This window comes from Palaemon carinicauda, chromosome 39 (genome assembly GCF_036898095.1).
Source record: "Palaemon carinicauda isolate YSFRI2023 chromosome 39, ASM3689809v2, whole genome shotgun sequence".
NCBI classification, from domain to species: domain Eukaryota; kingdom Metazoa; phylum Arthropoda; class Malacostraca; order Decapoda; family Palaemonidae; genus Palaemon; species Palaemon carinicauda.
The window spans coordinates 21,057,716-21,084,371 of NC_090763.1; the positions used below are offsets into that span (position 1 = coordinate 21,057,716).

Below are 26,656 nucleotides of genomic sequence, written 5' to 3' on the forward strand. Positions count from 1 at the left end.
CAGGTGAACTTTAGAGATTTTACAAATGGTTTGAGGACTTGACTAACCACAGGATTCTCTCCACTCGTCTTCAACTTGGAATTAATCACTTCTTCTTCTTCTTTGTCTACATCTTTTCCCACTTCTATGTGGGGTCGATGTTTCTGGTCAAGTTGGAATTTATCACTGAGCTATGGTAATTGCAACTTTATTGAGTGTTATGCCACAAGTAGAAGGGATTTATAATTCTTAACGTTGAAAATTATTCCACATTGTTGCTTGTAGAAGAAGCTTTCCGTGATGCACTATTTACTATGTTTATCCTAATATATGTTTTACCAAGGTTATACTATATTCTGATCATAAAATTAATAAGATAGGGAAATAGGATACTGTATATTTGACTAGAGATGCTATTTAAGTTAATGATCTCTTATCTAAAATAAAATGTTTATATACCACAGTAATCATGATTTTATATGATACAGTATATATTTTCATATTCATCATTTAACAGTTTTATATCAAGTTTTCCTACAAAACTTTTGACATCATTTGAGACATTTTCGCTTTTATCTTGTGCACTTTGTCTAAATTCCATTTGCTAAGGAGAGTTGTATTTGATTTTTTTGTGAAAGGATGAGGTATTTAGTTCAGATATGAATGAAGGAAATTGACATACGCACACACAACAAACCCATTACTTTTAATAATCTCACATTTGTGGTCTTTAAAAATTCCAGCATTCATATACAAATGAAATTTCTGTGCTAGTTGGTAGCATTGTGTGGGAGCCTTACAGATATCAGAGTTCCACCATAAGGCTCTTTTCATGCCTAGCATAATCCTAATATGTCTTTCTGTTTACCTAAAATTTTTTGCTATTACATTATGGAACTATAGAGGAGAAAACCTTGAGGACAGTCTCCTGTTATCCAGACAGGTAACTGGGATGAGCTATTATGTAATTCAGATGATAGTTATTATTTACTTCTTGGATACCAGTACTTTGGGTATCATTCTAGCACATATATGTACAGCATAGTGGAATTTGTTGAATTAATATTTGGAACATACCTAGGTAATAGGTAGTAGGTTGGTCAGGGCACCAGCCACCCATTGAGATACTACCACTAGAGAGTTATTGGATCCTTTGACTGGCTAGGCAGTGCTATATTGGATCCCCCTCTCTGGTTATGTCTCTATTTTTCTTTGCTTACAAATACACCGAATAGTCTGGCCTATTCTTTTCACATTCTCCTATTTCCTCATGCACCTGACAACACTAAGATTGTCAAACAGTACTTCTTCACCCAAGTGATTACTGCATTGTAATTGTTCAGTGACTACTTTCCTCTTGGTAAGGGTAGAAGAGGCTCTTTAGCTATGGTAAGCAGTTCTTCTAGGAGGACACTCCAAAATCAAACCACTTCTTCTCTTGTCTTGGGTAGTGCCATAGCCTCTGTACCATGGTGTTCCACTGTCTTAGGTTAGAGTTCTCTTGCTTGAGGGTACACTCAGGTACACTCTTTCTATCTTGTTTCTCTTCCTCTTGTTTTTATGAAGGTTTTATAGGTTATATATGATAGAACTAATTCAATGTTGTTATTTATCTTAAATGTTTTATTTTGATTGTTATTACTTTTTTGGAGTTTTTTTAGTTCCTTGTTTCTATTCCTCCCTGGGCTATTTTTCCCTCTTGGAGCCCTTGGGTTATAGCATCATGCTTTTCCAACTAGGGTTGTAGCTTAGCTAGTAATGATAGTAATAATAATAGTACTACCTTGGATGAGGCTCTTCTTTTTCATCAATATTTGTTTACCCTTTTAATGTTTACAAAGACCAAGTCATTCAGGTTTTCATGCACCTATGTCTTTGTTTGTAGCTGGTTATTATTTGTTCCAGCACAACATACAAACCTTTTGCTCTTTACTTAGGAGTATTTATTTCGGCAAAGCTGAAATAAACACTCCTAAGTAAAAAACTTAAGGTTTGTATAGGTAGGAAAAATAAATTACTTCCAAATTTATTTTTTTCATTTTCTTATGAGTCTAAAACAAGTACTGTATAAATGGATTAGTTCTGTTTTAAGAATACGGTACAGTACATTCATTCTTGAAAAAAAAAGCCTCGACATCATCTTGTCTCTATCTATCTACCAAGGCACGTCCCTCCATTTTTTTTTTGGGGGGGGGGGGCTGGGAAGCAAACATAAAAAACAAAAGGCAAAAGGGGACTTTTCTTCTCTTCACTCCTCCCAACTTGACAAAGAGATTCAGCCAAGTTTTGCTGGTACTGCTAGGGTGCCATAGTCCACCCTCCCTTGTAATCCACAACAGTTTACAAATGAAATTTCATATGCTGAATCCCCTACTGCTGCTACCTCAGCGGTCACCTAGGCGACTGGAGGAAGCAGCATGGCCTATTGGAACTGTATCACAATCCGCTCGCCTTTCATTCCTATTTCTAGCACGCTCCCTTTACTTTCTCACATCTATCCTCCTATCACTCCATCCATCCACCCAAATCTTGGGCTTCCTATTGTACTTCTCCCATCGACTCTTCTATTCATCACTACCTTCAGCAGACAGCCATTTTCTATTTTCTCTACATGGCCAAACCACCTTAACACATTCATATCCATTTGAACTGCTAATTCATTTCTTACACCCTTACTACTTCATTCCTAATGCTATCTAATCGAGATACACCAGCCATACTCCTCAGACACTTCATCTCGAATACTGTACTGTACATTCAATTTCTGTCTCTCCCTCAGATTCATTCCCACAACTCTGATCCATACATCTAAGTCGGTACAATCTCTTTCTCATACAGAACTCTCCATTCATTCCTAACCCTCTATTCTTTATCACTCCCTTCTCTGCTCCCAACACTTTACATCCTTCATTCACTCTCAGACGTACATCTGCTTCCACTTTACAGTTTGCAGCAACAACAGACCCCTAGTACTTGAACTGATTTACTTCTTCAAGCAACGCACCATTCAACATGACATTCAACCTATCAGCACCCTTCCTTCTCATGCATCTCATAACCTTACTCTTACTTACATTAATTCTCAACTTCATACTTTCACACACCCTTCCAAACTCTGTCACTAATCGACTTGGCTTCTCCTATGAGTCTGCAACCAATACAATATCATCCACAAACAACAACTGATTCACCTCCCACTTATGATCATTCATCTCTCAGTTTAAATCCTCGACCAAGCACTTGACCATTCACCTCTCTCAAAACTCCATCAACTAACATATTGAACAATTATGGCAACATCACACATCCCTTTCTCAGCTCCCTCTCACTGGGAATCACTCACTCACTTCATTTCCTATCCTAACACATGCTTTACATAGAAACTTTTCACTGCTTCCAGCAACCTTCCACCTAATTCCATATAACCTTATCACATTCCACATCACTTCCCTATCAACTTTATCATAAGCTTTCTCCAGATCCACAAATGGAGCATACAACTTACCTTTTGTTAAATATTTCTTGGATATCTGCCTAACTGTGAAAATCTGATCCATACATATCCTACCTCTTCTAAAACCACCCTCTACTTCTAAGATTGCATCCTCTATCAAGTATCACTCTATTATCCTCTTTTCCAACTACGCTTAACAAACTAATTCCTCTTGAATTACAACACTCATGCACATCTCCCTTACCTATGTAAAGTGGACAATACATGCACATACCTAGTCCACTGGTACTATTGACAACATAAATCATATATTAAACAATCTCACCAATTTGTGTTCCCCATCTGGGTGTCACTGGTAGTTAGTTGGTTTTCTGCAAACAACGTTGCACACTTTGAGCCTCACTCCCAAATTTCAAATGGAAGAAACAAAGGCCTTTTGGTTTGTCAGGTTGTATTATCAGGCGTAGCAGCTGCTCAATAAAATGCTTATTGTTCTTTGATTGGTGGACAGGAGTGGCAGGGGAATCTGTCTTGTCTTATTGTTCGTCACTTAGAGGTTGTAGTTATTTGGCGGCCAATGCTACTGTTGATTGAAAGAATTCCTCCAATGTCTGGGCTAGGTGAAACTCATCTACTATGCATAGGAAATCCTTGATGGGCATGTTGGATGCATTGGGAATTTCTGTGAGTATTTTGCACAATAACTTTGTTAAAACAATTTTGCAGACTAAATCCATTGCTTCTTGATGCCCATTAGTGGCACGAATTGTCACTTGTCATCAGAGTTGCTTGTAGACATGTAAGGGCCGTTGATCTCCTATTGCCATTCCTACGTTGTCTTAAAATTTGTTAGCTTTGGGACTGGTGGTATGCTGAAGGATGACCTTAGTTGAAATTTGTTTGTGATGATGGTGAATGGCTCAGTTAACCCTTCTACCCCCAATGGACGTACTGGTACGTTTCACAAAACTCATCCCTTAATCCCCATGGACGTACAGGTACGTCCTTGCAAAAAAGGCTATTTGCATTTATTTTTGCATATTTTTGATAACTTTATGAGAAACTTCAGGCATTTTCCAAAATAATGAGACCAACCTGAACTCTCTATGACAAAAATTAAGGCTGTCAGCGCTATCTAAAAAAAAAATATTGCAAAACGTGCTTGTAAAAGAAAACCGCCTGGGGGTTAAGGGTTGGAAAGTTCCAAATAGCCTTGGGGGTAAAAGGGTTAACCACTGCTATTATTTTAAAGAATTCAGGTTTGTATAGCTTAGAAAAATACAAATTACTTTTAGAATTTTGTTTATATTTTATACAGTACAATGTTATATATTTTTCACATTTGTTAGAATATGTTTGAGATATCCTTGTATTTATGATGTTACTATTTTATTGGATAATCAAGTAAATATTGCATTGTTTTAGCCACGTAAAATGGTTGGATTTTTTTTCTACTAGCACTCTTCTTCAATGGGTATTTTTCCTCTGTAAAGGAAAAATTAAGGTTCTAATGTTTTAAGTGTCCTGTATGATAAGTATTGCTCAAAAATTGTACAGTAGTTAAGTATGATTTGGTATCTTTAATTGGCATGACATTATGCACAGTCTTACAGTCTACATAATACATTGGGTATAATTAAGGCAGTTATTGAAATAGACATGCAACAAACTTTATACATTGTTGATTTTCATTACAGTTATACCTACCTTAGCACATTTTTTTTTAAGAAATGGAATATTGTTTTTCTTGCACTAATCAACATAGGTGTGGAAGTGATGGTGGCCTTCCAAGGAACATACCCTCAGTAGTATATGTCCAAGGAGTAATGGTATTGGTGTCTGTGTACTTGGTACATACGACTGCATTCAGCATCAAGCAAAAGGAGGGTCTCCCTTATATGAACCAGATTACTGCATGGGGAATATTAAGTAAGTTAATTTGTTCATTTTGAAAATATGCTACATGTAACAAATTTTAAACAGAAAGATAATGAGACTAGTTTTTTGTTTTTTATAAAACAAGGAATTGATTCACCTTTGAAATTAATTTACATCCTTCTATTATGTATTTAGAATTTTAAGCTGCCCTATCAGTAATGTGTTCGTGAAGGAATATTACAAATTCAAATTTTTGGGGGTAATCAGAGGAAAGTTTAGGAATTATATAGATTGTCAGAATTTGTAGTGCTATTTCATGAATTGTAATTTATTGTTTAAGAAGTGACCTCCTTGCTAGTTAAATCATAACACCCTGGCCTTGCATTTGCATGGACAGCCAATCAAGTCCTGCTTCAGCCTGTAAGTTTAAGCTTATCATTTTCATCTAAACTGAAGTTAGAACAGAATATTCAATCTAGAGACAGTCTCTATTCCTGTAATGAAGAACCAACTTCAACTGCTGAGTTGGTGGGACGATCACAGTCCGTTATCCCTGGGAGTTTCCTTGGAAATGAAAATCCCAGACCTTTCTCTGTTCATACATGCTTCACAGGGAAAAAGGGAAGGGGCTCTAGTTCTTTTACATCTGTCAAGGAAATAGAGGTCACAGGAATCAACTATTTATATCAATTGCCAGGAACTTCTTGCAGTATTCAAGGCCCTTCAGGACCAAGAAAAACCATTTCTCTGTTTTCGGACAATATGACAGCTCTGACTTGCATCCAGAACCAGCGTGGTGTAAGGTCACTATTCTTGTACCAGTTAACAGAGGTTCTGTGACATGAACAGATTTTAGAGGAATAAGTCTTCTTACCAGGTCATCCTAGAAAAACGAACGTCATAACAGATCACTTAAGCAGAAAAAGTAAAATTCTTCCAAACAAATTTTTATGTTTGGAAATTTGGAAGTGATGGGGTTGATATAATTTAGACATATAAGTCCCTTCTAAAGTTGGATGTCCGACCTACGTTGAAAATCGCCATACATCGGGTCTTTTGGAACCAGTTAACGATATAGGGTGGAGTACTACTATAGACTAAATTTTAGTAATAAAATTTATGTCTATAATTGCCTAATGTTCATATACATGCCCACCCTCCTCCATACTAACTTGTGACGTTAAGAAGATAGATAATTTTTTCAATATTAAACTTACCCGATAATCATGTAGCTGTCAACTCCGTTGCCCGACAGAATTCTATGGAGGGATACGCCAGCTATCACAATACTAGAAGGGGGTGTACTTACCAGCGCCACCTGTGGCCAGGTACTATAGTACTTCTTGTTGACACCTCCTCAATTATTCCTCTGTCGTGCTTCCGGCAAGACGTTCTGGGATACGCTTATGATCTTCGAGTATTTTCACGGCTAATTGGTGAAGTATTCTCTCAGATTTCGGCTGTCGCTTTACTGGAAACCTTCTTATATTAGCTAGATAGCTTTTATATAGTCCTGATTAACGATCTTTTGCTTGATTTTGGAACCCCCTTTGGCTAACTCTTTGGATTCAAGATGTCTGACATTTCGCAAGCCCCCTCCCATAGACGATGTAGGTCTTGCAATAGGCGTATTCCGAAGGCCTCGGTAGATCCTCACACCGCTTGTTCTGACTGTAGGGACAGGCCCTGTCAGTTAGAAAATCGATGTGAGGAATGCGCCGGACTTTCGGAACTGGAATTTGTCCGTCTTTTGAAGTATTCAACTAAGTTAGAGAGAGGTAGAGTTAGGAGGAGTTCTTCTCACTCTTCACTTTTTTCCTCACCTCATGATCCCCTACCTTTTCCTACCCCTGTAGTGGCTACCCCCGAACCTACTGTTTGCCCTCCGCCTGATATGTCTGTTGTTTTGCGTGCTATTCAGGCCTTAGGCGATAAAGTAGAGTCAGTGGTAAGTGATCATAAGTCTCTGATGGCCGAAGTCAAGGAACTTAAGGTCAAGAGTGCAGTGGGTGGAATTAGTGCCAGTGCTGTGACGAGTGCTAGTGTCAGTGCAGTGCCAAGTGCTAGTGTCAGTGCCAGTGTGGTGCGTGAGGATATTTCTGTGCGAGCCAGTCGTCCTCCCAGTCCGGGACCTCTTGCAAGCTCCCAAGCCCAGGGGAGAAGCAATGTCGAAGGGCATAAGGGTTCGGCAGGCCTTGTTAGGCGCACAGAAGTATCCTCGGTGGTTGCGGGCGTGTCTTCCAAAGACCGTCACTCCCACCTGCAGACGATTGAGCCCGTCTTTTTCTCGTCCGCTGATCAACTGTCAGGGAAGAAACGTTGGTCTCAGGTCTCGAGACCACTTAAACGCAGAGTCCAGTCCGCGAGTGCTCAGCCAGGTTGCAGTCATTGGCTCAGCTCTGACTCGCCGCAGTCATCTGTCGACTGCACTCCGCCCAAGAGGAGTAAGGTTCTGCCACAACAGAGCTCGACTGTTAAGGCTTTACCTCAGCCTACTGTAGTTTCTGCCGACCCCAAGTGGACTCTACTACAGTCCATGCAAGCACAGCTTTCGGACTTGATGCGTGAGTGTCGGGCTGAGAGTGTTGCGCCTCCGCCTCCGCCTACACTCCCTCCGCCTGCGCTCGCTCCGCCTGCGCTCGCTCCGCCTGATCGCAGTACCACCTGCCAGGCGTACGATGTTGAGCCTCGTTCTGAGTTTGCTGTTCCCAGTGGTGTTCAGCCTCCGCCTTCATTAAGGCAACCTTTACAATGGGATCAGGAGGATTATACCTCTCTTCCTCCGCCTCCACTTGCTGCTCCACCAGTGGTGCAACACTCGGTTGAGGTACAACAACCTCTCCCGTCCATGAGTCAGTCTCCTCAGCTCTCGCTGCAGCGAGCTCAACCCTCCACAAGGCAAGCACCACTACACCTTAGCCTTGCGCCTCAGGAGCCTCAGCTTGCGAGACATTTACCTTGTTCTGCGCAGCCTCTACCTCATCGCGCTCCGCTCACACCACAGGAACAGGAACTTGCTACTCCGCTTCCGCCAACCGCTCAGCAAGCGCAACCCTTGGGTTCAACCACTCATGCTAGGAGTCAGCCTCCTCCACCCATGCGCCTTCCTTCTGCTTCGTCTTTTATTCAGCCTTTGCAGTCTGAGCCTCAGGTTTTCCCTCAACAGTTACTTGAAGAGGAAACCACTAATATTGTTCCTACTCGTTCTGACTCTGCTGTTCAGCATTCTTGTCCGATCTCTTCGCTACACTCTGGTGATGAGGCGTCTGATGATGAGGCGGCACACCTGGATCCCTCGTCAGACGTGGATGAATCCAAGCCTTCTCCACAGTCTATTGACTTTCGTAAGGTCTTGGCTCTGCTTAGGGAGGTTTACCCAGACCACTTTGTCTCTGCTATTCCCCGCTCTCCGCCATCTGAGTTTTCGCTGGGCATACAGCAAGCTAAGTCCACCTATACTAAGCTAGTCCTAGCAAGGTCCTCTAAGAGAGCGTTAAGGATCTTAGGGGAGTGGCTGCAGACTAAGCAACACCTTGGCAAAACTTCTTTCATGTTCCCTCCGACTAAGCTCACTTCGAAAGCGAGCGTTTGGTATGCCACAGGAGAAGCACCAGGCTTGGGAGTACCTGCCTCTGCCCAGGCTGACTTCTCAAGTCTGGTAGACTCGCCTCGGAGAACTGCAATGAGGCGCTCTAAGGTTTGCTGGACCTTCTCAGACCTTGATCACTTACTGAAGGGAGTATTTAGAGCATTTGAGATGTTCAACTTTCTAGACTGGTGCCTGGGGGCCCTCAGCAAGAAGACCTCTCCTGCGGACAAGGATTCTGCCATGCTATTAATGTCCTGCATGGATAAGGCCATTAGGGATGGATCTGGTGAGCTTGCGTCGATGTTTGTATCAGGGGTTTTGAAGAAAAGGGAACAGCTGTGTACCTTCCTTTCCTCCAGCATTACACCTTGTCAAAGGTCACAACTCCTTTTTGCTCCGCTCTCGAAGTTCCTCTTCCCCGAAGAGCTGGTTAAGGACTTGTCTGCTGCCCTGATACAAAAGGACACACACGATCTTGTAGCCTCATCGGCTCGTAAGTCTAAGGTTGCTACCTCAGTCCCCAAGACTTATCGCTCCCCAGTGGCTGATACCCCTGCTACGAGGTTCATACCGCCCTTTCGTGGTAGAGCCCCCAGCCGAGGAAGCTCCCGTCCAGACTCTTACAGGAGCAAGTCTAGGAAAGGCTCCAAGACATCTAAAGGAAAAAACTGACTCTCCGCATCTCCAGACAGCAGTAGGAGCCAGACTCAAGATCTTCTGGCGAGCCTGGGAGAAGAGAGGTGCAGACGCCCAGTCTGTCAGTTGGCTGAGGGACGGTTACAGGATTCCATTCTGCCTCAAACCACCTCTGACCACATCTCCCATCAACCTCTCTCCCAACTACAAAGAAGAGGACAAGAGGCTAGCATTGCACCAGGAGGTGTCGCTACTTGTGCAGAAGAAGGCAGTGGTTATAGTCCGGGACCATCAATCCCCGGGCTTCTACAACCGTCTCTTTCTTGTGGCCAAGAAGACAGGAGGTTGGAGACCGGTGCTGGACGTCAGCGCGCTCAACGCGTATGTCACCAAGCAGACGTTCACGATGGAGACGACGAAGTCGGTCCTAGCAGCGGTCAGACAGGAGGACTGGATGGTCTCGTTGGACTTGAAAGATGCCTACTTTCACGTTCCTATTCATCCAGACTCCCAACCTTTCCTGAGATTCGTTTTTGGAAAGGTTGTCTACCAATTCCAAGCCCTGTGTTTTGGCCTAAGCACAGCTCCTATGGTGTTCACTCATCTGATGAGGAATATAGCAAAATTCCTACACTTATCGGACATCAGAGCCTCCCTCTACTTAGACGACTGGCTGTTGAGAGCCTCCACGAGTCGTCGCTGTCTGGAGAATCTCAACTGGACTTTGGACTTAATCAGACAACTGGGTCTGTTAGTCAACATAGAAAAGTCTCAGCTCATTCCCTCCCAATCCATTGTGTACCTGGGAATGGAGATTCGGAGTCAGGATTTTCGGGCTTTTCCATCGGCCCCCAGGATAAGCCAAGCCCTAGAGTGCATCATGAGCATGCTGAAGAGGAGCAGTTGCTCGGTAAGACAGTGGATGAGTCTCACAGGGACCCTTTCATCACTGGCCCTGTTCGTCGAGCTAGGGAGACTCCACCTCCGCCCTCTTCAATTCCATCTTGCAGCTCATTGGGACAAGGGTTCGACTCTCGAAGCAGTCTCTATCCCAATCACCCAAGAGATGAAGACCACTCTCCTGTGGTGGAAGAACAATCTCCTTCTCAGGGAGGGCCTATCGTTGGCTATTCAGACCCCCAATCTTCATCTCTTCTCAGATGCATCGGACTCGGGCTGGGGTGCGACCTTGAACGGACGGGAATGCTCGGGAACGTGGAACGAGGAACAGGGATTGCTCCACATCAACTGCAAGGAGCTACTAGCAGTTCATTTAGCCCTGCTGAACTTCAAGTCCCTCCTGCTAGGCAAAGTGGTGGAGGTGAACTCAGACAACACCACAGCCTTGGCTTACATCTCCAAGCAAGGAGGGACCCATTCGAGGAGCCTATACGAGATCGCAAGGGACCTCCTCATTTGGTCAAGAGGTCTAAACCTCACTCTGGTCACGAGGTTCATTCAGGGCAATATGAACGTCTCAGCAGATCGCCTAAGCAGAAGGAATCAGGTCATTCCCACGGAATGGACCCTCCACAAGAGTGTGTGCAACAGACTTTGGACCTTGTGGGGTCAACCTACCATAGATCTGTTTGCCACCTCCATAACCAAGAGACTTCCGCTGTACTGTTCCCCTGTTCCAGACCCTGCAGCAGTTCATGTGGATGCTTTTCTACTGAACTGGTCCCATCTCGACCTTTACGCATTCCCACCGTTCAAGATAATAAACAAAGTTCTGCAGAAATTCATCTCGCACGAAGGGACACGGCTGACGCTGGTTGCTCCCCTTTGGCCTGCAAGAGAATGGTTCACAGAGGTACTTCAATGGCTAGTCGACATCCCCAGGACTCTACCTCTAAGAGTGGACCTTCTACGTCAACCTCACGTAGACAGGTTGCACCCAAACCTCCACGCTCTTCGGCTGACTGCCTTCAGACTGTCGAAAGATTCGCTAGAGCTAGAGGCTTTTCGAAGGAGGCAGCCAGTGCGATTGCCAGAGCAAGAAGGGTTTCCACTCGTAGAGTCTACCAATCTAAGTGGGAAGTCTTCCGAAGCTGGTGTAGAGCCAATTCAATATCCTCTACCAATACCTCTGTGACCCAAATAGCTGACTTCCTTCTACATCTTAGGAATGAGAGATCCCTTTCAGCCCCTACGATTAAAGGGTATAGGAGTATGTTGGCTTCAGTTCTCCGCCACAGAGGTTTGGACCTTTCTTCCAACAAGGACCTTCAAGACATTCTTAAGTCTTTTGAGACGTCTAAAGAGCGTCGTCTATCCACTCCAGGCTGGAACCTAGACGTAGTCTTAAGGTTCCTTATGTCATCTAGGTTCGAACCTCTCCAGTCAGCTTCCTTCAAGGACCTTACCCTCAAGACTCTTTTTCTCGTCTGCCTTGCAACAGCTAAGAGAGTCAGTGAGGTTCATGCCTTCAGCAAGAACATTGGTTTCACGACCGAATCTGCAACATGTTCTTTTCAGCTCGGATTCCTAGCAAAGAACGAACTTCCTTCACGTCCTTGGCCTAGATCGTTTGAAATACCTAGCCTCTCCAACATGGTAGGTAACGAACTAGAGAGAGTTCTTTGCCCTGTCAGAGCTCTCAAATATTATCTTAAGAGGTCTAAACCTATTCGAGGACAGTCAGAAGCCTTATGGTGTGCCATCAAGAAACCTTCGAGGCCCATGTCCAAGAACGGGGTTTCGTATTATATAAGGCTTCTGATTAGAGAAGCCCATTCTCACTTAAAGGAGGAAGACCTTGCATTGCTGAAGGTAAGGACCCACGAAGTAAGAGCCGTAGCTACTTCGATGGCCTTTAATAAAAACCGTTCTCTGCAGAGCATAATGGATGCAACCTATTGGAGGAGCAAGTCAGTGTTTGCATCATTTTATCTTAAAGATGTCCAGTCTCTTTACGAGAACTGCTACACCCTGGGACCATTCGTAGCAGCGAGTGCAGTAGTAGGTGAGGGCTCAGCCACTACATTCCCTTAATCCCATAACCTTTTTTAACCTTTCTCTTGAATGCTTTTATTGTTGTTTTTATGGTTGTTACGGTAGGCTAAGAAGCCTTCCGCATCCTTTTGATTTGGCGGGTGGTCTATTCATTCTTGAGAAGCGCCTGGGTTAGAGGTTTTGTAGAGGTCCTTTAGTAGGGGTTGCAACCCTATATACTTTAGCACCTTTGGGTTGATTCAGCCTCCAAGAGGAACGCTGCGCTCAGTAAGGAAGACGAACTTAAAAAAGAGGCAGAGTAACGGTTCAATTTGACTTCCTTACCAGGTACTTATTATTTCATTGTTATTTGAGATAACTGTTATATGAAATATGGGATACTTAGCTATCCTTTAATCTTGTACACTGGTTTTCACCCACCCGCCTGGGTGTGAATCAGCTACATGATTATCGGGTAAGTTTAATATTGAAAAATGTTATTTTTATTAGTAAAATAAATTTTTGAATATACTTACCCGATAATCATGATTTAATCGACCCTCCCTTCCTCCCCATAGAGAACCAGTGGACCGAGGAATAATTGAGGAGGTGTCAACAAGAAGTACTATAGTACCTGGCCACAGGTGGCGCTGGTAAGTACACCCCCTTCTAGTATTGTGATAGCTGGCGTATCCCTCCATAGAATTCTGTCGGGCAACGGAGTTGACAGCTACATGATTATCGGGTAAGTATATTCAAAAATTTATTTTACTAATAAAAATAACATATTTCAACTTTGTGACAGAAGGCAAAGGCTGTGTGGCTTGGGCAAGCCACAGTTTATTGGCACTAACTGCTAGGTATGCTTTTTACAATATTAGAGGAATAATCCCATGGAGGGAAAGAAAACAAAAATGGAAATATTTTTAGTTTTAGGAGTAAGTATTGATATAATCAAGCTTCCACAGAAAAACAATATAAATATCTGGTGAGTATAGAAATAAAAGATATTATTATTAAAAGTCCGTCTCATGTACAATGGCGACAGCCCATGAAATCCCGCCTCGCCTGTGAGTTTAAGCTGTTTGCAGCGGAAGATACTTCCCAGGTGTCATTCCGATGAGAATCTCTTTAGACAATATTGGAACTAAAACCTAACATCTTTAATCTTTGTAATGCATCTTTGAATTCCCTGGACTCCTTTGTATTAACAACCATTCTGAAAATATTACTCATGAATTCTGCTTTTACAAATAGGGTTGTAGCTTGGCTGGTGATAAGGATAATGAGTATTGAGTTTTTCTTATCAAGAATGACACGATAATAATGTACCGTATTAGTAAGAATAATTTTTTATGCAAGTTTTAGGAGAATTTTTTAAGACAGTGTTGTTTGATAGTAGAAAATATTTTTTAAGCGTTGGACATTGAAAGGGGTTCTCTTGTAACAAATGAAAACCGGTAAATTCGTAATCTGGAAGTGGCGGAATTAAATCAACATTCCAGGTGAAGACAACCTATCTTCCATTTAAATGTAGAGTCAAGTAATTTTGTTCTTATTTTGGGGAAGATTTTGATTAGTATATCTGTGCAGAGATTTTTAATTAGTATAATTTCTTTGGGTCATAAGCAATTTTAGTAAGTTCTCTGTAGTATACATGGTATTGGAAAACTATCAAATATTTTTTTTATAATGATCGAGTTTATAATCAATTACTCATATTTGATATTGCTAAATATTGAACAAAAGTTTTATCTCTGAAGTACTTTAATGGCTTTTATTAAGGCTGCAATTTCTGTCTCTGTTTCACTGATAGTGTTGTGAAAGCAAGTGCAATCGGTTACTTTGTCTCACCAGTCTGTGAAATTATTTACATTAGTTTTTATAATGATTAATAACAATGGTGGCATGTATCATCAATAGTATAAATTACTCTCCTGTCTTTTGCTATGTGATAAATAGGCTAATAAGGTACAGTATATATGGTAACTTATGTTATCAGATAAAGTACTGTACTGTAACTGGTTGCTTAATCCTGTTTATATTTCAGTTTTGTCATTTCTCTTGCCACTTCTTGGCTCCCGAAATGTCATGGGACGACTCCTCTCTGTGACTGCAGCTCTTTTATGCCCTTTTTTGTTGCTCTGCATCAGACACGAGGGATTCTTTTATATTGCACTGACAATTGCAATGTTCCTTTGGCTTATTTTGGAATTCTATCTGGCTGGAGAAAATGTTCAGGTGAGTTCTTGATTTGTGATCACAGTGCTTTTGTATATAATTACATTTGTTGATACATGTGGAAATTTTCATTTATACATTTTTCTATAGCAAGATCGCTTTATTTTAGTAAGTCATATTGCATGTCTTAGTCTTGTTTTTTATCATTACAGATTGCAATGCTGAAATTTGCATCCTGGGGTAAAGAAGCACCAGAAAGCTCTGCAAGAGTACTCGAATGGTCAGATGTTCGACGAGCATACTTCTTTGTATCCTTTTTAACCTCTTACTACACTACTTTGATAAGAGATTAATACTTTTTTTGTCAACTTGCTTCAGCAAAGTAACTTGTGCTTCCAAACCCATGAAAGTCAAACAAGCAAGTGGTGTAGATAAACTTAACTCTTATTAACTAGTGCTTTAATTAATTTCGTTTTTCGTGATCAGTTTAAACATTTGCATATAGGCAACTTTGCATATTCTGACCAGAATGCAAGTAGAATGCATTTTTGAGTCGGTGACATTTATTTTAGTATGAAAGTACAGTCATTTGTTTTACAGAAAAATGAACTGTTGTCAAGTAGCTTTCTTTGTTATTTTTTGAGTTTGTTTTCAAGACTGAGAGCTGTTACTATTAAGCCAAATTTTCTATATAATGACAAAATTAAATCATTCTTTCTGGGTCGATCTGTGACGGCCGGTGAAAAGGGTCCTTCTTTACACTTTTCTAATATAAATCTTCCAAATATACTAGAGAAAGATAAATGCATGGAATGCAGAGGTTACAACCCTCGCGCGATCACCTTGTGGGTGTCGTGTATTTAACAAGGGCGTGTGAAAACCACTATTCACAGGCTGTCTTCCATTTAGATAATCCCTTCATCAAAGGGGAGGGCCGTGACAGGCCCTAGAGAATACAGTTGGGCTACCCCACCGACACCTACTACTCGCGCTCTCCAGTTCATCCTTCTGTTTTGGACTTGCCCGCAAAGTCGATAAGTGTTTTGCTCAGTGTTTTTCGCAAGTGATTGTCGTTAATTCAACATGACTGACGTTGCTACTTCACCTTTACCAATGTTAAGTACCATAGTTTGTTTTGACAGTTTATTTCAGTACCGGGAATTTGTTCCTTTTCCAGTATTGTGGATTTTAGTTTTGGAAGCGGTTGGCCTGCCTCGGTATCGGCAGCCATTTTGGGTATTGTTCGCTTCGGTAGTTTTTCAAGTTAATTTTGCCCATCTGGTACTCTGTCATCTAGGTTATATCACTTACGTTTTATGACCAATTTTATTATCATTATTTATTATTGGTTTTTACTATGGTATTTATTTGCTAGCAAGTCCAATTTGGACCTACGAAGAATAGCGATTTAGTCTTTGTTATAGTTATGTACACGCCTCAGGAAGGTGCTCGTTTTAGACTATATCTTTATGTTTATTTGTTACGTTGTCGTTATTCTTCGTTCTTGGTTATTACAATTACTAAGAAAAAAGCAATCAAATTTATTATTTTTCTTATATTATTGTGTGATGTTAGTTTTTTATTATGTAACCTTGAGAGCGTGAGCATAGAGTGCTCATTTTCTGTTTCTACAGTTACGAGTTACCCCTTCTCTCGTTTTCTTTATCAAGCTCGAGTAAGGGAGGTGGATTTCCCGTTTTCCGTTATTATACGATCACGAGTTATTCCTGCCTCCTCTTATTCTCCGAGTTGATGATATTACATTTAATGATATTCACGTTTTATTGTTGTGGTTACTGTTAATATAGCTAGCACTATTAATAGGTTACGTTAGTGTGTGAGTCATTAGTTGGGGTCGCTTTATGCCGACACCCTTAGCTCCGCCTTGAGTTATACTCCGCTATATGGATACTCATTGTGTGAGAACTAGTCAGATATTTGGAGTGCAACGGTCAAATCCGGCACTCAGACTCCGGCTGAGGCCTTTTGCACACAAACCTTTGTCATGATTGATCACAATTACATTATTACGGTCCCTTTTTTCATCGAATCTCCGGCTTCACTGGAGATAACACAGACATTCAGTATTGAGGAATGTTATCGTACCGCTGAGGGTCACGATTTCACGATGACGGACCTTTGTCACTGGATCTATGGTACAAACAGAGATCAATCAGACGATCAGAACCGGAGTTAACAATTTGATCAATCAGACGATCAGAACCAGGGTACGAACCCTTTTTCATGAATAATCACAATTTCGTTATTACGGTCTTTTTCATCGAATCTCCGGCTTAACCGGATATCGCACAGACGTTCAGCATTGAGGTTAATATTAGCTTTCCTCTGATGTTCACGTTTTCACTATGACGGACCTTTGTCACCGGATCTCCGGTGGCAACAGAGATCACTCAGACCACGGGTGGCCAATCTTTTGTTTTAGCTGTAAAGGAAACGATTTAACATGAATACAAAGTAAACTGTACTTACTTTAATGACACTTTGAATTTGCGTTGATAATATTCATTAGCTATTCTTGAAAGTCCTAATGAAAATATATGAACATAATTAGCAATTTTGAAGAAAAGTCATTCAATTTACTATCTTTGGGGTATAGTGTGACACTTGTAATCATGAAATGTGCCACTGTTGGCGCATGCGCCATAGGTTGGCCACCCCTGACTCAGACGTTCAGAACCGTTCAGAACCGGGGTTAACATTATTTTACCGATGAGGTTTATAGTTACATGTTATGTGGTTACTGGATATTAGTATTCTATTGATTCATCTGTTCACTGACCAGAGTCTCAAGGAACAGTAGATAGCCTCTCATGGCATGGTTGGTTTCGACCTGGCTTTTCATTAGAAGGGGCTAGCATTCGGTTCCAAGTACTGAGTAGAAATTTATTTCTATTTGAACACGATGTTGTATGGATATTTATCCATATTTATACATAGTTATAATTAAATATATGCATAAATATAGGCATTATTATTAGTTATAGTTATACGGTTGATCCCAGCCTGTGAATAGGATCACTAACCAGAGTTTCAAGGAACATCCAGACTTATGTCCCCTTTCTTTTACAGAAGGTCCGCCTACATGGTATGGTTCCCGGAGTCATGCACGCTCTGCAACGAGCTGTCCTCCCTACTCCGGACCCATGATGTAAGTTGGTTCTAATATGTTTCCTTTTGGTATCCTTTGGCGATGATTTAATTTGATCCGGATTAATGTATGCATTGCTTATTGAGGAGAACGGTCTTCTCCTTCATCACTAATCCCCTCACTTCTTTCAGGATGATGATGAATCTCTCCGGCCTGCAAGAGCGGCTCTCCGCCCTTGGGTATCATGGTTTGGAAGGAATGCTCCATCTAGAGGACCCTATCTCCTCGGAGTGTCCTCTCTAGGGTTGGACATCGACCCCATGGACGGGCAGGTAGGTGGTGATGAGTTTTGAGCCTTCAGCTTTGCAATTACCTGCGTCACCGACCTAGGACCCTCAAAGGATCCTGATGTTCATATTCCTTACATAAAACCGTGACTGCTAAAAGCCAAGGATAGGGTTAAAGAGCAGATACAACACATTCTAGGGGGCTATGACGGAGCTCAAAGATATGGTGGTGAGTCAGATCCGTTCAGGAACTCGGATGACTCCCCCTACAGCCCCAGGCGTATCGAAGTAACCTCCTTCGATAAAAACAACACATAGAAATTTGCCTTACATGTCCCATATATAGATGGTATCATAACTCTGGATGGCATAGACGTCTGCCCTTTGGAGGACCTAGAATTTACTCTCAGGGACTAGAATTCACATTCAACGGATTCGTTCGATTGAAAGAGCATGCCTTGGTTAGGTTAGACAAGGTACCGAAGGTAACGGTATTATTTCCTAAAGGGCAGGCCCGATCTGTCTGGACCAGGATGTTGTCGGTCTGGGGGGTACGATAATTCCAAGCTCACCCCACACAATGGGGAATACGCCATATCTACAGCTGCTCTCATTGTTGCCTTGCCTATTATGGATAAATAGACAGGTCTTACTATTCAAGCTGACAAAGAAGGTTCGGCCATGCCAGCTCTTCGGACCCCACCTCGGGGAGACCCTAGCCTCGATTTATCCCACTGAGACTTTGTTTCGGATATTCATGAAGAACCAATCTCTGCCTTTCCAATTCGACCTACACGTTTGGTGGTCTGATCGGGTTAGTTGTGGGAAATACGTTCTATCTGAGGCCTCTATCAGACAGGAATCGAGCAGGCTGATAGTTTCCTCCTGATGGGGTAAAACCCTCTTCCCTCAGGAGGAGGTGAGCAAGGTTCTACAAGATGATACGAGAGCAACCCAAAATTGCAGGAAAGGCGGGGCCTCACTGCCAGAAAGAAGGTCGAAGACCAAAAGCAAGCTTTCTTCAAGAAGAAGCAGAGAGTTGCCCTCTACAAAACGAACCGGGGTCACTGCCATCAATAGTCAGTTACCCACTCGACATCACAGTCTTCCTCTGATTCGACGCCTATGCATCCGGATCCCCCCTCATCAGGTGGGATACCTCACTGATTCCCCAGGTACACAGCCCAACCCCGTTTGGATGCCCTCGCCTGCATACAGCCCTAGCTCTGAACCCTCAGGTTCCTTTCGTGGACACCAGAGAGGAAGATACAAGAGTAGAAGACAGTTCCGCCATCAAGGCGGACCTAGGAAAAAGGGGGCTCGGGGAAGGAAAGGACCTAGGTTCACTCCCTCACAACGAGGTAGTCCCGGTAGGGGAGAGACTTTACCATTTTCAAGACCATTGGACCTTCGGTCCGTGGGCTCATAGCATAATCTCTAAAGGTTTGAGGTGGAAATGGCCACAAGGTCCTCCTCCTCCACCAGTGACCTTCTCCCAGAAATCCACTCCCATCCTGAAAGAGTACACCACAGAGTTACTCAAGAAGAAAGCAATCAAACGGGACCGATCACCGAAGTTCCAAGGCTGCCTGTTCACAATTCCGAAGAAAGGCTTGTCGGCATTGAGAGTGGACCGGGACTTGTCAAAGCTAAACTCTTACATTCTCTGCGGCAAGTTCCGGATGTTGACTATCTCTCAGGTACGGACCTTACTTCCCCGTGGGGCCGTCACCACCTCTGTCGATCTTACCGACGACTATTATCATGTGCCTATAGCTCGAAACTTCTCTTCTTATCTGGGTTTCCGCCTAGGCAGGAAAGCCTTTGCGATCAAGACATGCCCTTCAGCCTCAACATTGATCCCAGGATATTCACGAAACTGGGAGAGACAGTGTTAGAACAACTCAGGAACCAAGAGATACAGATCATGGCTTATCTGGACGGTTGGCTCATTTGGGCCCGGTCGGCCATAGAAGGCAACAGAGCTACGAAGGAAGTACTTCGATTTCTCGACAACCTGTGATTTCGGGTCAATCTCCAAAAGTCTCGCCTGCAACCATCAGGCCACTTAGAATGGTTAGACATTCAGTGGGACCTTTCGAAGCACACGTGGTCTCTCCCTTCCAAAAAGGTAAGAGGAATAGCTTCCAAGATCAAGAATTTTCTCAAACACAAACAGATGTCCAGAAGAACCTTAGAAAGTATCATCGGCCTTCTCCAATTCACTTCAATAACAAAAATTCAAAGACATCAATCGAGTTTGGAGAAAGAGAGCTACAGTACCTTTAAGAGACAAGGTCTCGAAGATCCCCTCTGTCTTGAAAATGAGACTACGCCCATGGTCCGAACCGAAGAACCTCTCCAAATCGGTTCCTCTACAATTCCCACCTCCACAAGAGACATTCCATACAGCCGCGCCTCTAAGTGGATGGGGGGATTACTCCGAACATCAGATGTTTCAGGGGTCTTGGTCACCCGCCATGAAACAGACCCATATCAATGTTCTCGAAGCCATGGCAGTGTTCTTGACCCTGAAGAGACTCTCTCCTCCGAGGTCGAGCCACATCAGAGTAGTGTCAGACAGCACAGACGTAGTACACTGCGTCAACAGGGGAGGATCCAAGTCACCCAACCTGAATCGGATCCTGGTCACTATCTTCGCCTGGCCAACAGAAAAGAACTGGATCCTGTCAGTAACTCACCTTGCGGGAGTCCAGAATGTGAGAGCAGACTCACTAGCCAGGACGAAACCACTGGAGTCAGAATGGTCTCTAGACATAATTTCATTCCGGTGGATACTCAGGAACCATTAGAAGAAGGTTTACCTATTCCCCCCAGTGAATCTTCTAATGAGACTTTTACACAAACTACGCTCCTTCCGGGGGGCAGTGGCTTTAGTACCACCTCACTGGCCAAGAACAGTTGGTTTCCTCTCCTCCTTGAGTTGAAACTCCGTCCCTTCCGGATTCCGTTCCCCAAACTGACTCAAGTAATCCAAACTCACTGTGTCAGATTGCTCAAGGGTAGCCAAAACTCTGACTTTGTGGACTACAGGAAGTTTGCAGCTCGTAGAGACGCGAACATTGAACCGGAAATTGATCTCTTCATCGAATCAGACAAAAGGGACTCGACCATTCGCCAATATGATTCGGCCGTTAACAACTAGCAGATTCCCTAAGAGTTCAGACCATACTCGTATGTCTCCGAATATAGACATCTCTTTCTTGAGGTTCTTATTTGGCAAAGGCCTAACAGTTAGCACTTTAACCACCATCAAGTCAGCTTTGAAGAAGATCTTCCTTGTTGGGTTTAACATTAACCTAGCTGATTCCTATTTCTCATCTATTCCAAAAACATGTGCTAGGCTTTGACCTTCGGTTCGGCCACAAAAGGACTCTGGTCTATGAACGGTGTCCTCAAAACTTGCGCCGGACACGGACAATGAATCCTGCTCTTATCACTCTTCTTAGGAAGACTTTATTTCTAACGGCTTTGGCCTCAGGTGATGGAATATCAGAACTAGCAGCTCTCTCACGAACCCGGAAAACATAGATTTCCTCCCTTCAGCCGAAGAACTCCTTTCTCCAGACAATGCTTTCCTAGCTAAGAAATGAGGATCCGCAAAATAGGTGCTCCCCTCGGAAGATTATTTTTCTTCCCTAGGATCTTTTCTCTGTGTTCAGTCACTACTCTCAAGGCCTTTTTTAGCTAGAACTGCCACCCGCTCGTCTGGCCCCTTAGTTATCGGGGAACAAGGAGGTACTATTTCCATTCACGGCATCAGGCAACAAATCCTCTACTTCTTTAAACATACTAATCCGGAATCATTTCCCCAGGCTCATGATATACGGACAGTAGATACCTACATCAATTACTTCCAGAACAGGGACTTTGATGATTTTTAAAAAATATACGGGTTGGAAATCCCCTATGGTTGTCAAACGCCACTATCTAAAGATCTTACAGGCCCTTAAATACCCGACAATGGCAGCGGGGAGCCTTTTCCCTCTCCATTAATCTCTGCTTCTTCCTTTCTTTCATCTCTTCTCTTCTCCCTCCTACCCGCCACTCACACCACGTCGCCACTCTCCTGGGTAGTTCGTTAGCCCTATGATATTTGCCATGTTTAATTCCTATGGTTTAACTGTTATTGTAGTTACCGTTCCTTTAAGGTTTAGATATGCTTAGACATGTAAGGTTTGATGCCTTTTGCTATTCGACACTCAGTTGATTCCTTGTTGTCTTAGTTATTTAGCCTTACGCTCCCTATGTCATTTGGCTAGTTGGTAATTGGACGTTTCTTACATTTTTATATTATATTATTGTCGTACATGGTGATTGTATTCTCCGCATTATGTTATTACTTTATTGGGCTTGGAAGGCATTCTCTGGTACATTTTCACCGGCCGTCACAGATCGACCCAGAAAAGGGATTTTGACGAAGGAAAAATCTATTTCTGGGGAGAGACCTGTGACGCCCGGTGAAACCCTTCCCGGTTATTTTTGTACAGACCCACCCTTTCCTTGCCAAGCCATATGTTCTTGCAGAAGGATGACCTGGAGAGCGCGAGTAGTAGGTGTCGGTGGGGTAGCCCAACTGTATTCTCTAGGGCCTGTCACGTCCCTCCCCTTTGATGAAGGGATTATCTAAATGGAAGACAGCCTGTGAATAGTGGTTTTCACACGCCCTTGTTAAATACACGACACCCACAAGGTGATCGCGCGAGGGTTGTAACCTCTGCATTCCATGCTTTTATCTTTCTCTAGTATATTTGGAAGATTTATATTAGAAAAGTGTAAAGAAGGACCCTTTTCACCGGGCGTCACAGGTCTCTCCCCAGAAATAGATTTTTCCTTCGTCAAAATCCCTTTTTTTATAGCCCTCTGCCTAATGAGTATATTTTGAATTTCCATTTCTATTTATTCACCTGCAATGGAAACATGTGGCTCCTCCATAATGTAGCAGGTATCATCCCATTGTTTTGGAAAAGAGTGCTGTATGTTAAGCATGTAAACATTTTACAACAAACACATTTTCCAAATGGTAAGGTAATGTTAAAGAAGTATAAACATTATTTCATAGTAAACTGTAACCAAAGAAGAAACATCTAACATTTCACCATAGAAATTTTTATTTATATTTATAATTGTTTGATCACAGCATCAGTTAGCTTAAGTGACATGAATCTATAGGATTATAATACAAATAATTGATTGATTTGAGATTTTCTGGATACTAATAATAACTGTGTTTTTATGTCATATAATCGAATCTTTTTATCACAAATTTTTCTTAACTCTTTATATCAGCTGTTCTTCATAATACTGGCCTTTTTTGGAACAGGTAACATTGCCAGTATAAACAGCTTTGATCCAAGTTTTGTTTACTGTTTTGTTACTGTGTTTTCACCTTTCATCATGGGCAGTCTGCTGTTGTTCAAGGTTATCATCCCTTTCTTACTAGTCACCTGTTTCTTCCATGCTATTTGCACTCTGATTGAGGTAAGTGACCTTGAATTTTCCCTTCTGTTATCTATTTGTGATATTTATGAAAGATAAAATATAGTTTTTAAATATTTAACTTAGCCGGTGAATATATAATAGCTGCTACTCAGCGGCTCGACAGAAAACACACTCAAAAACTCGCGAGCGATCGCTATGAAGGTTGCGGGTGTGACCACCAGCGCCAACTATCGGCCAGATACCACTCTTGCATGTAAACAAACCCTTCAATTCTTCTCTGTCGACCTTGACGACAAGACGTATCATTACTCGCTGTAGAACCTGGAGTTTTCACAACATATTTGGTGAAGTACTTCATTTTGGTTTGAGCTTTCGCAGTACAGGTGTTTTATCTTCAACTTAAATCTTGAACTCGTTTTTGGATAGATTTAATTTTTGATGACTTTGGATTGTTTTTTGGACTTTCCTTGACTTTTAAATGGCCGACCCTTCCCTTAGTACGGAAGTGTGTTTAGGCTTTTAGCAATTATCTTATCACGTTATAAATTAATTATAGATTTTCCTCTATATATTTTATATCTCACCCGCCTTTATTAGGCCTCTTCGATTAGCTTTCCATTTATAATAAACATCAAGATAAATTTTAATGATTTGTTTATATGCGACCTTTCCTGAGAGTAGGCGGTCCTAACTTGGAAACCGAAGTTAAACAACGTTGAGCCCTTTCAATCGTAAATAACTTTTACAGAGCTAATGATTTAAAACTTATTAAATGAATATTTTTTAGTAGATATTTTATGAAAGATTTTCTTTGAATAGTCTTCGTACTGTTTCAAAGATGAACTAACGTTTAGTTTATTTATGCTACGCAGTTTGCGCTCTATCGTTACGATAGAGAGAGAGAGTATCACGGTTTCACTTTGCAGAAAGAGTAAATCGATTCTGACGTTTTGTTCATTCTTCTTTCAAAGCTTAAATGTTTTAAATTCTATTTTAAAGGAACTTTTTAATTGAAAAACCTTTCAGTTTTTTCCTTTGGTCAAATAACCTGTTTTTTGACGAAACGTAAGTGGGCTCTTCTCTTCGGTGCGAAATCAAGAGAGAGAGAGAGAGAGAGATAGAGACGGAGGGAGAGAGAGGAGAGAGAACGTTCCGATCTTAATCTCGTCCCAAGCGAGTAACGTTGTTCTCGAGTTACTCTCGTCCCTAGTCTCTGTACAGGGAGAAAGGATAAAACGTTTTTAGTTTTTTATTCTCGTCCCAAGGCACTGTACGGTGAGAGATTGAAAACGTAGTTTTGAATGAACTAGTGTTTAGTCTCTTCCCCAGCCACTGATCTTTTTATCTTAAAATATGTTTACTGTTTTTTTGCTGGTATTAATGTGCTTACATTATACGACTGATTTCGCAATTATAACCTTTTGATGAGGGTAGAATTGCGTGCTTCAGGTAGAAATCAGTTTTATTCATACCTAATGTGAATTGTTAAAAAATTCGATTTCAGTGAAATAAGTGCACAACAGAAAATCGTAGTGATAAAGTGATATTGCGCAAAGTGTTATCAGTGTTGCGACCGAGGGTTCGTCTGTTCGTGCCTGTCGTTCGCCTAGTCCGGGACCTCTTGCAAGCTCCCAAGCCCAGGGGAGAAGTAATGTCGTACGACTTATGGGTTCGAGAGGCCTTGATCAGCGAACAGACGTTCCCTCTATGGTATCAGGCGTATCTCACCAAGATCACCCCTACCATAAGGCGAGAGAGACGATTTTCTCTTCGTCATCCGAAGGCTTTTCGCATAAGAAACCGTGGAACAAGGTTTCGAGGCCCTTTAAGCGAAAGTCAGTCCTTTCAGGACAGGTCCAGCGTCCTGGTTTTAACTATTAGGACAGCTCTGACCCTATGCAGTCATCGGAAGACTGCTCGCCGCCTAAACAAAAGCGTAACACAGACTCCGAGAGTCTTTTTGTAGGCAAGGTTTTGCAGTCACAGACGTTACCCTCGTCTCTTACCGCAACCATTCCCGTTGATCCTAAATGGGTTGTACGGCAAGACATGCAGAATAAGCTTGCCTCCCTTATGGAAGACTATTCTGCCGATAAGTCCGTTGAGCCTAGCCGTTTATCTCATCGAGATCCTGGCCTTCAGCCACCCAAACGTTCCTTTGGGCGTCCTGTTGACGTTGGCGTAGCCAAGTCACGTCAGTCAGGTTGTTTAGAACCACACTCGATGCGGTCTCGTGTGGATTTTCAGCCGCATTTGGACGTTAGGCCACTTGCTGATGCTCCTGTTGACGTTCAGGACGTTCGCCAACCATCGGAGTTGACTTGTTTTGACGCTGAGCGTCAACCTCCGCATTCTAGAGTTGTTTTGACTGCTCAGACTAGGCGGTCAAAGCAGTCTCGAGTGGACGCTGTGCGTCCTCACGCACCTGTTGTTGTTGACAGTTCACAGACTGTCAAGCAGTTACATGACGTTGCGTCCTGGTCCGCTACTAATGCACCAGTGCGTGTGGACTCTGCTTGTAAAGCATTGCCACCACGGTAGGTCTCTCCCTTGCTTGTTACTCGGCTATTGTCGGACAAGGTTCCTTCAGATGAGGAAGTTGCTGTTCCCCCTCCTACTGATATTCCCTTGAGGACTCTGTCAGACGGAGAGGAGCCTAAAGCTGCTTAGCCCTCTATGGACTTTAAATAAATTATACTGATTTTTAAGGATCTTTGTCCGAATCTTTTTGTAACTGCTGCTCCTCGTTCGCCTAAACGTCAGAGTTTACACTAGGCCTAGCTACTTCGAAGCCGTTGTTTCATAAGCTAGTGCTCTCTCGCTTTTCTAAGAGAGCTTTACGTTTGCTAGGCGACTGGTTTATCACCAGGAGGAGTTTGGGGGAGACAGCCTTTGCTTTCCCTACTTTTAAGCTGGCTTATAGAGCGAGAGTCTGATATGACACGAGAGAAGTTCTCGGCTTGGGAGTTCCTGCCTCTGCCCAGATAGACTTCTCAAACCTCATAGACTCTCCCTGGCGCCTGGCCATGAGACGCTCCAAGATTTTATGGTCGACTTCAGAGCTATTTTCGAGCGTTTGAAGTTTTGCTGTACAATTATGTCATGCATAAACAAGGCTTTCAGGGATGGCTCCTATGATCTGACAG

At 42.5% G+C, this 26,656-nt stretch overlaps 1 protein-coding gene across 1 annotated transcript in view; it reads left to right on the forward strand.

Moving 5' to 3' along the window:
* Window positions 1-26,656, forward strand: part of LOC137631064 (GPI ethanolamine phosphate transferase 1-like) — a 135,673-nt gene that overhangs the window by 79,560 nt on the left and 29,457 nt on the right. The window contains exons 12-15 of the mRNA XM_068362667.1: window positions 5,199-5,362; window positions 14,521-14,711; window positions 14,864-14,959; window positions 23,358-23,549. Of these exons, the coding sequence (XP_068218768.1) occupies window positions 5,199-5,362; window positions 14,521-14,711; window positions 14,864-14,959; window positions 23,358-23,549 (643 nt within the window). The remainder of the gene's footprint in view (window positions 1-5,198; window positions 5,363-14,520; window positions 14,712-14,863; window positions 14,960-23,357; window positions 23,550-26,656) is intronic.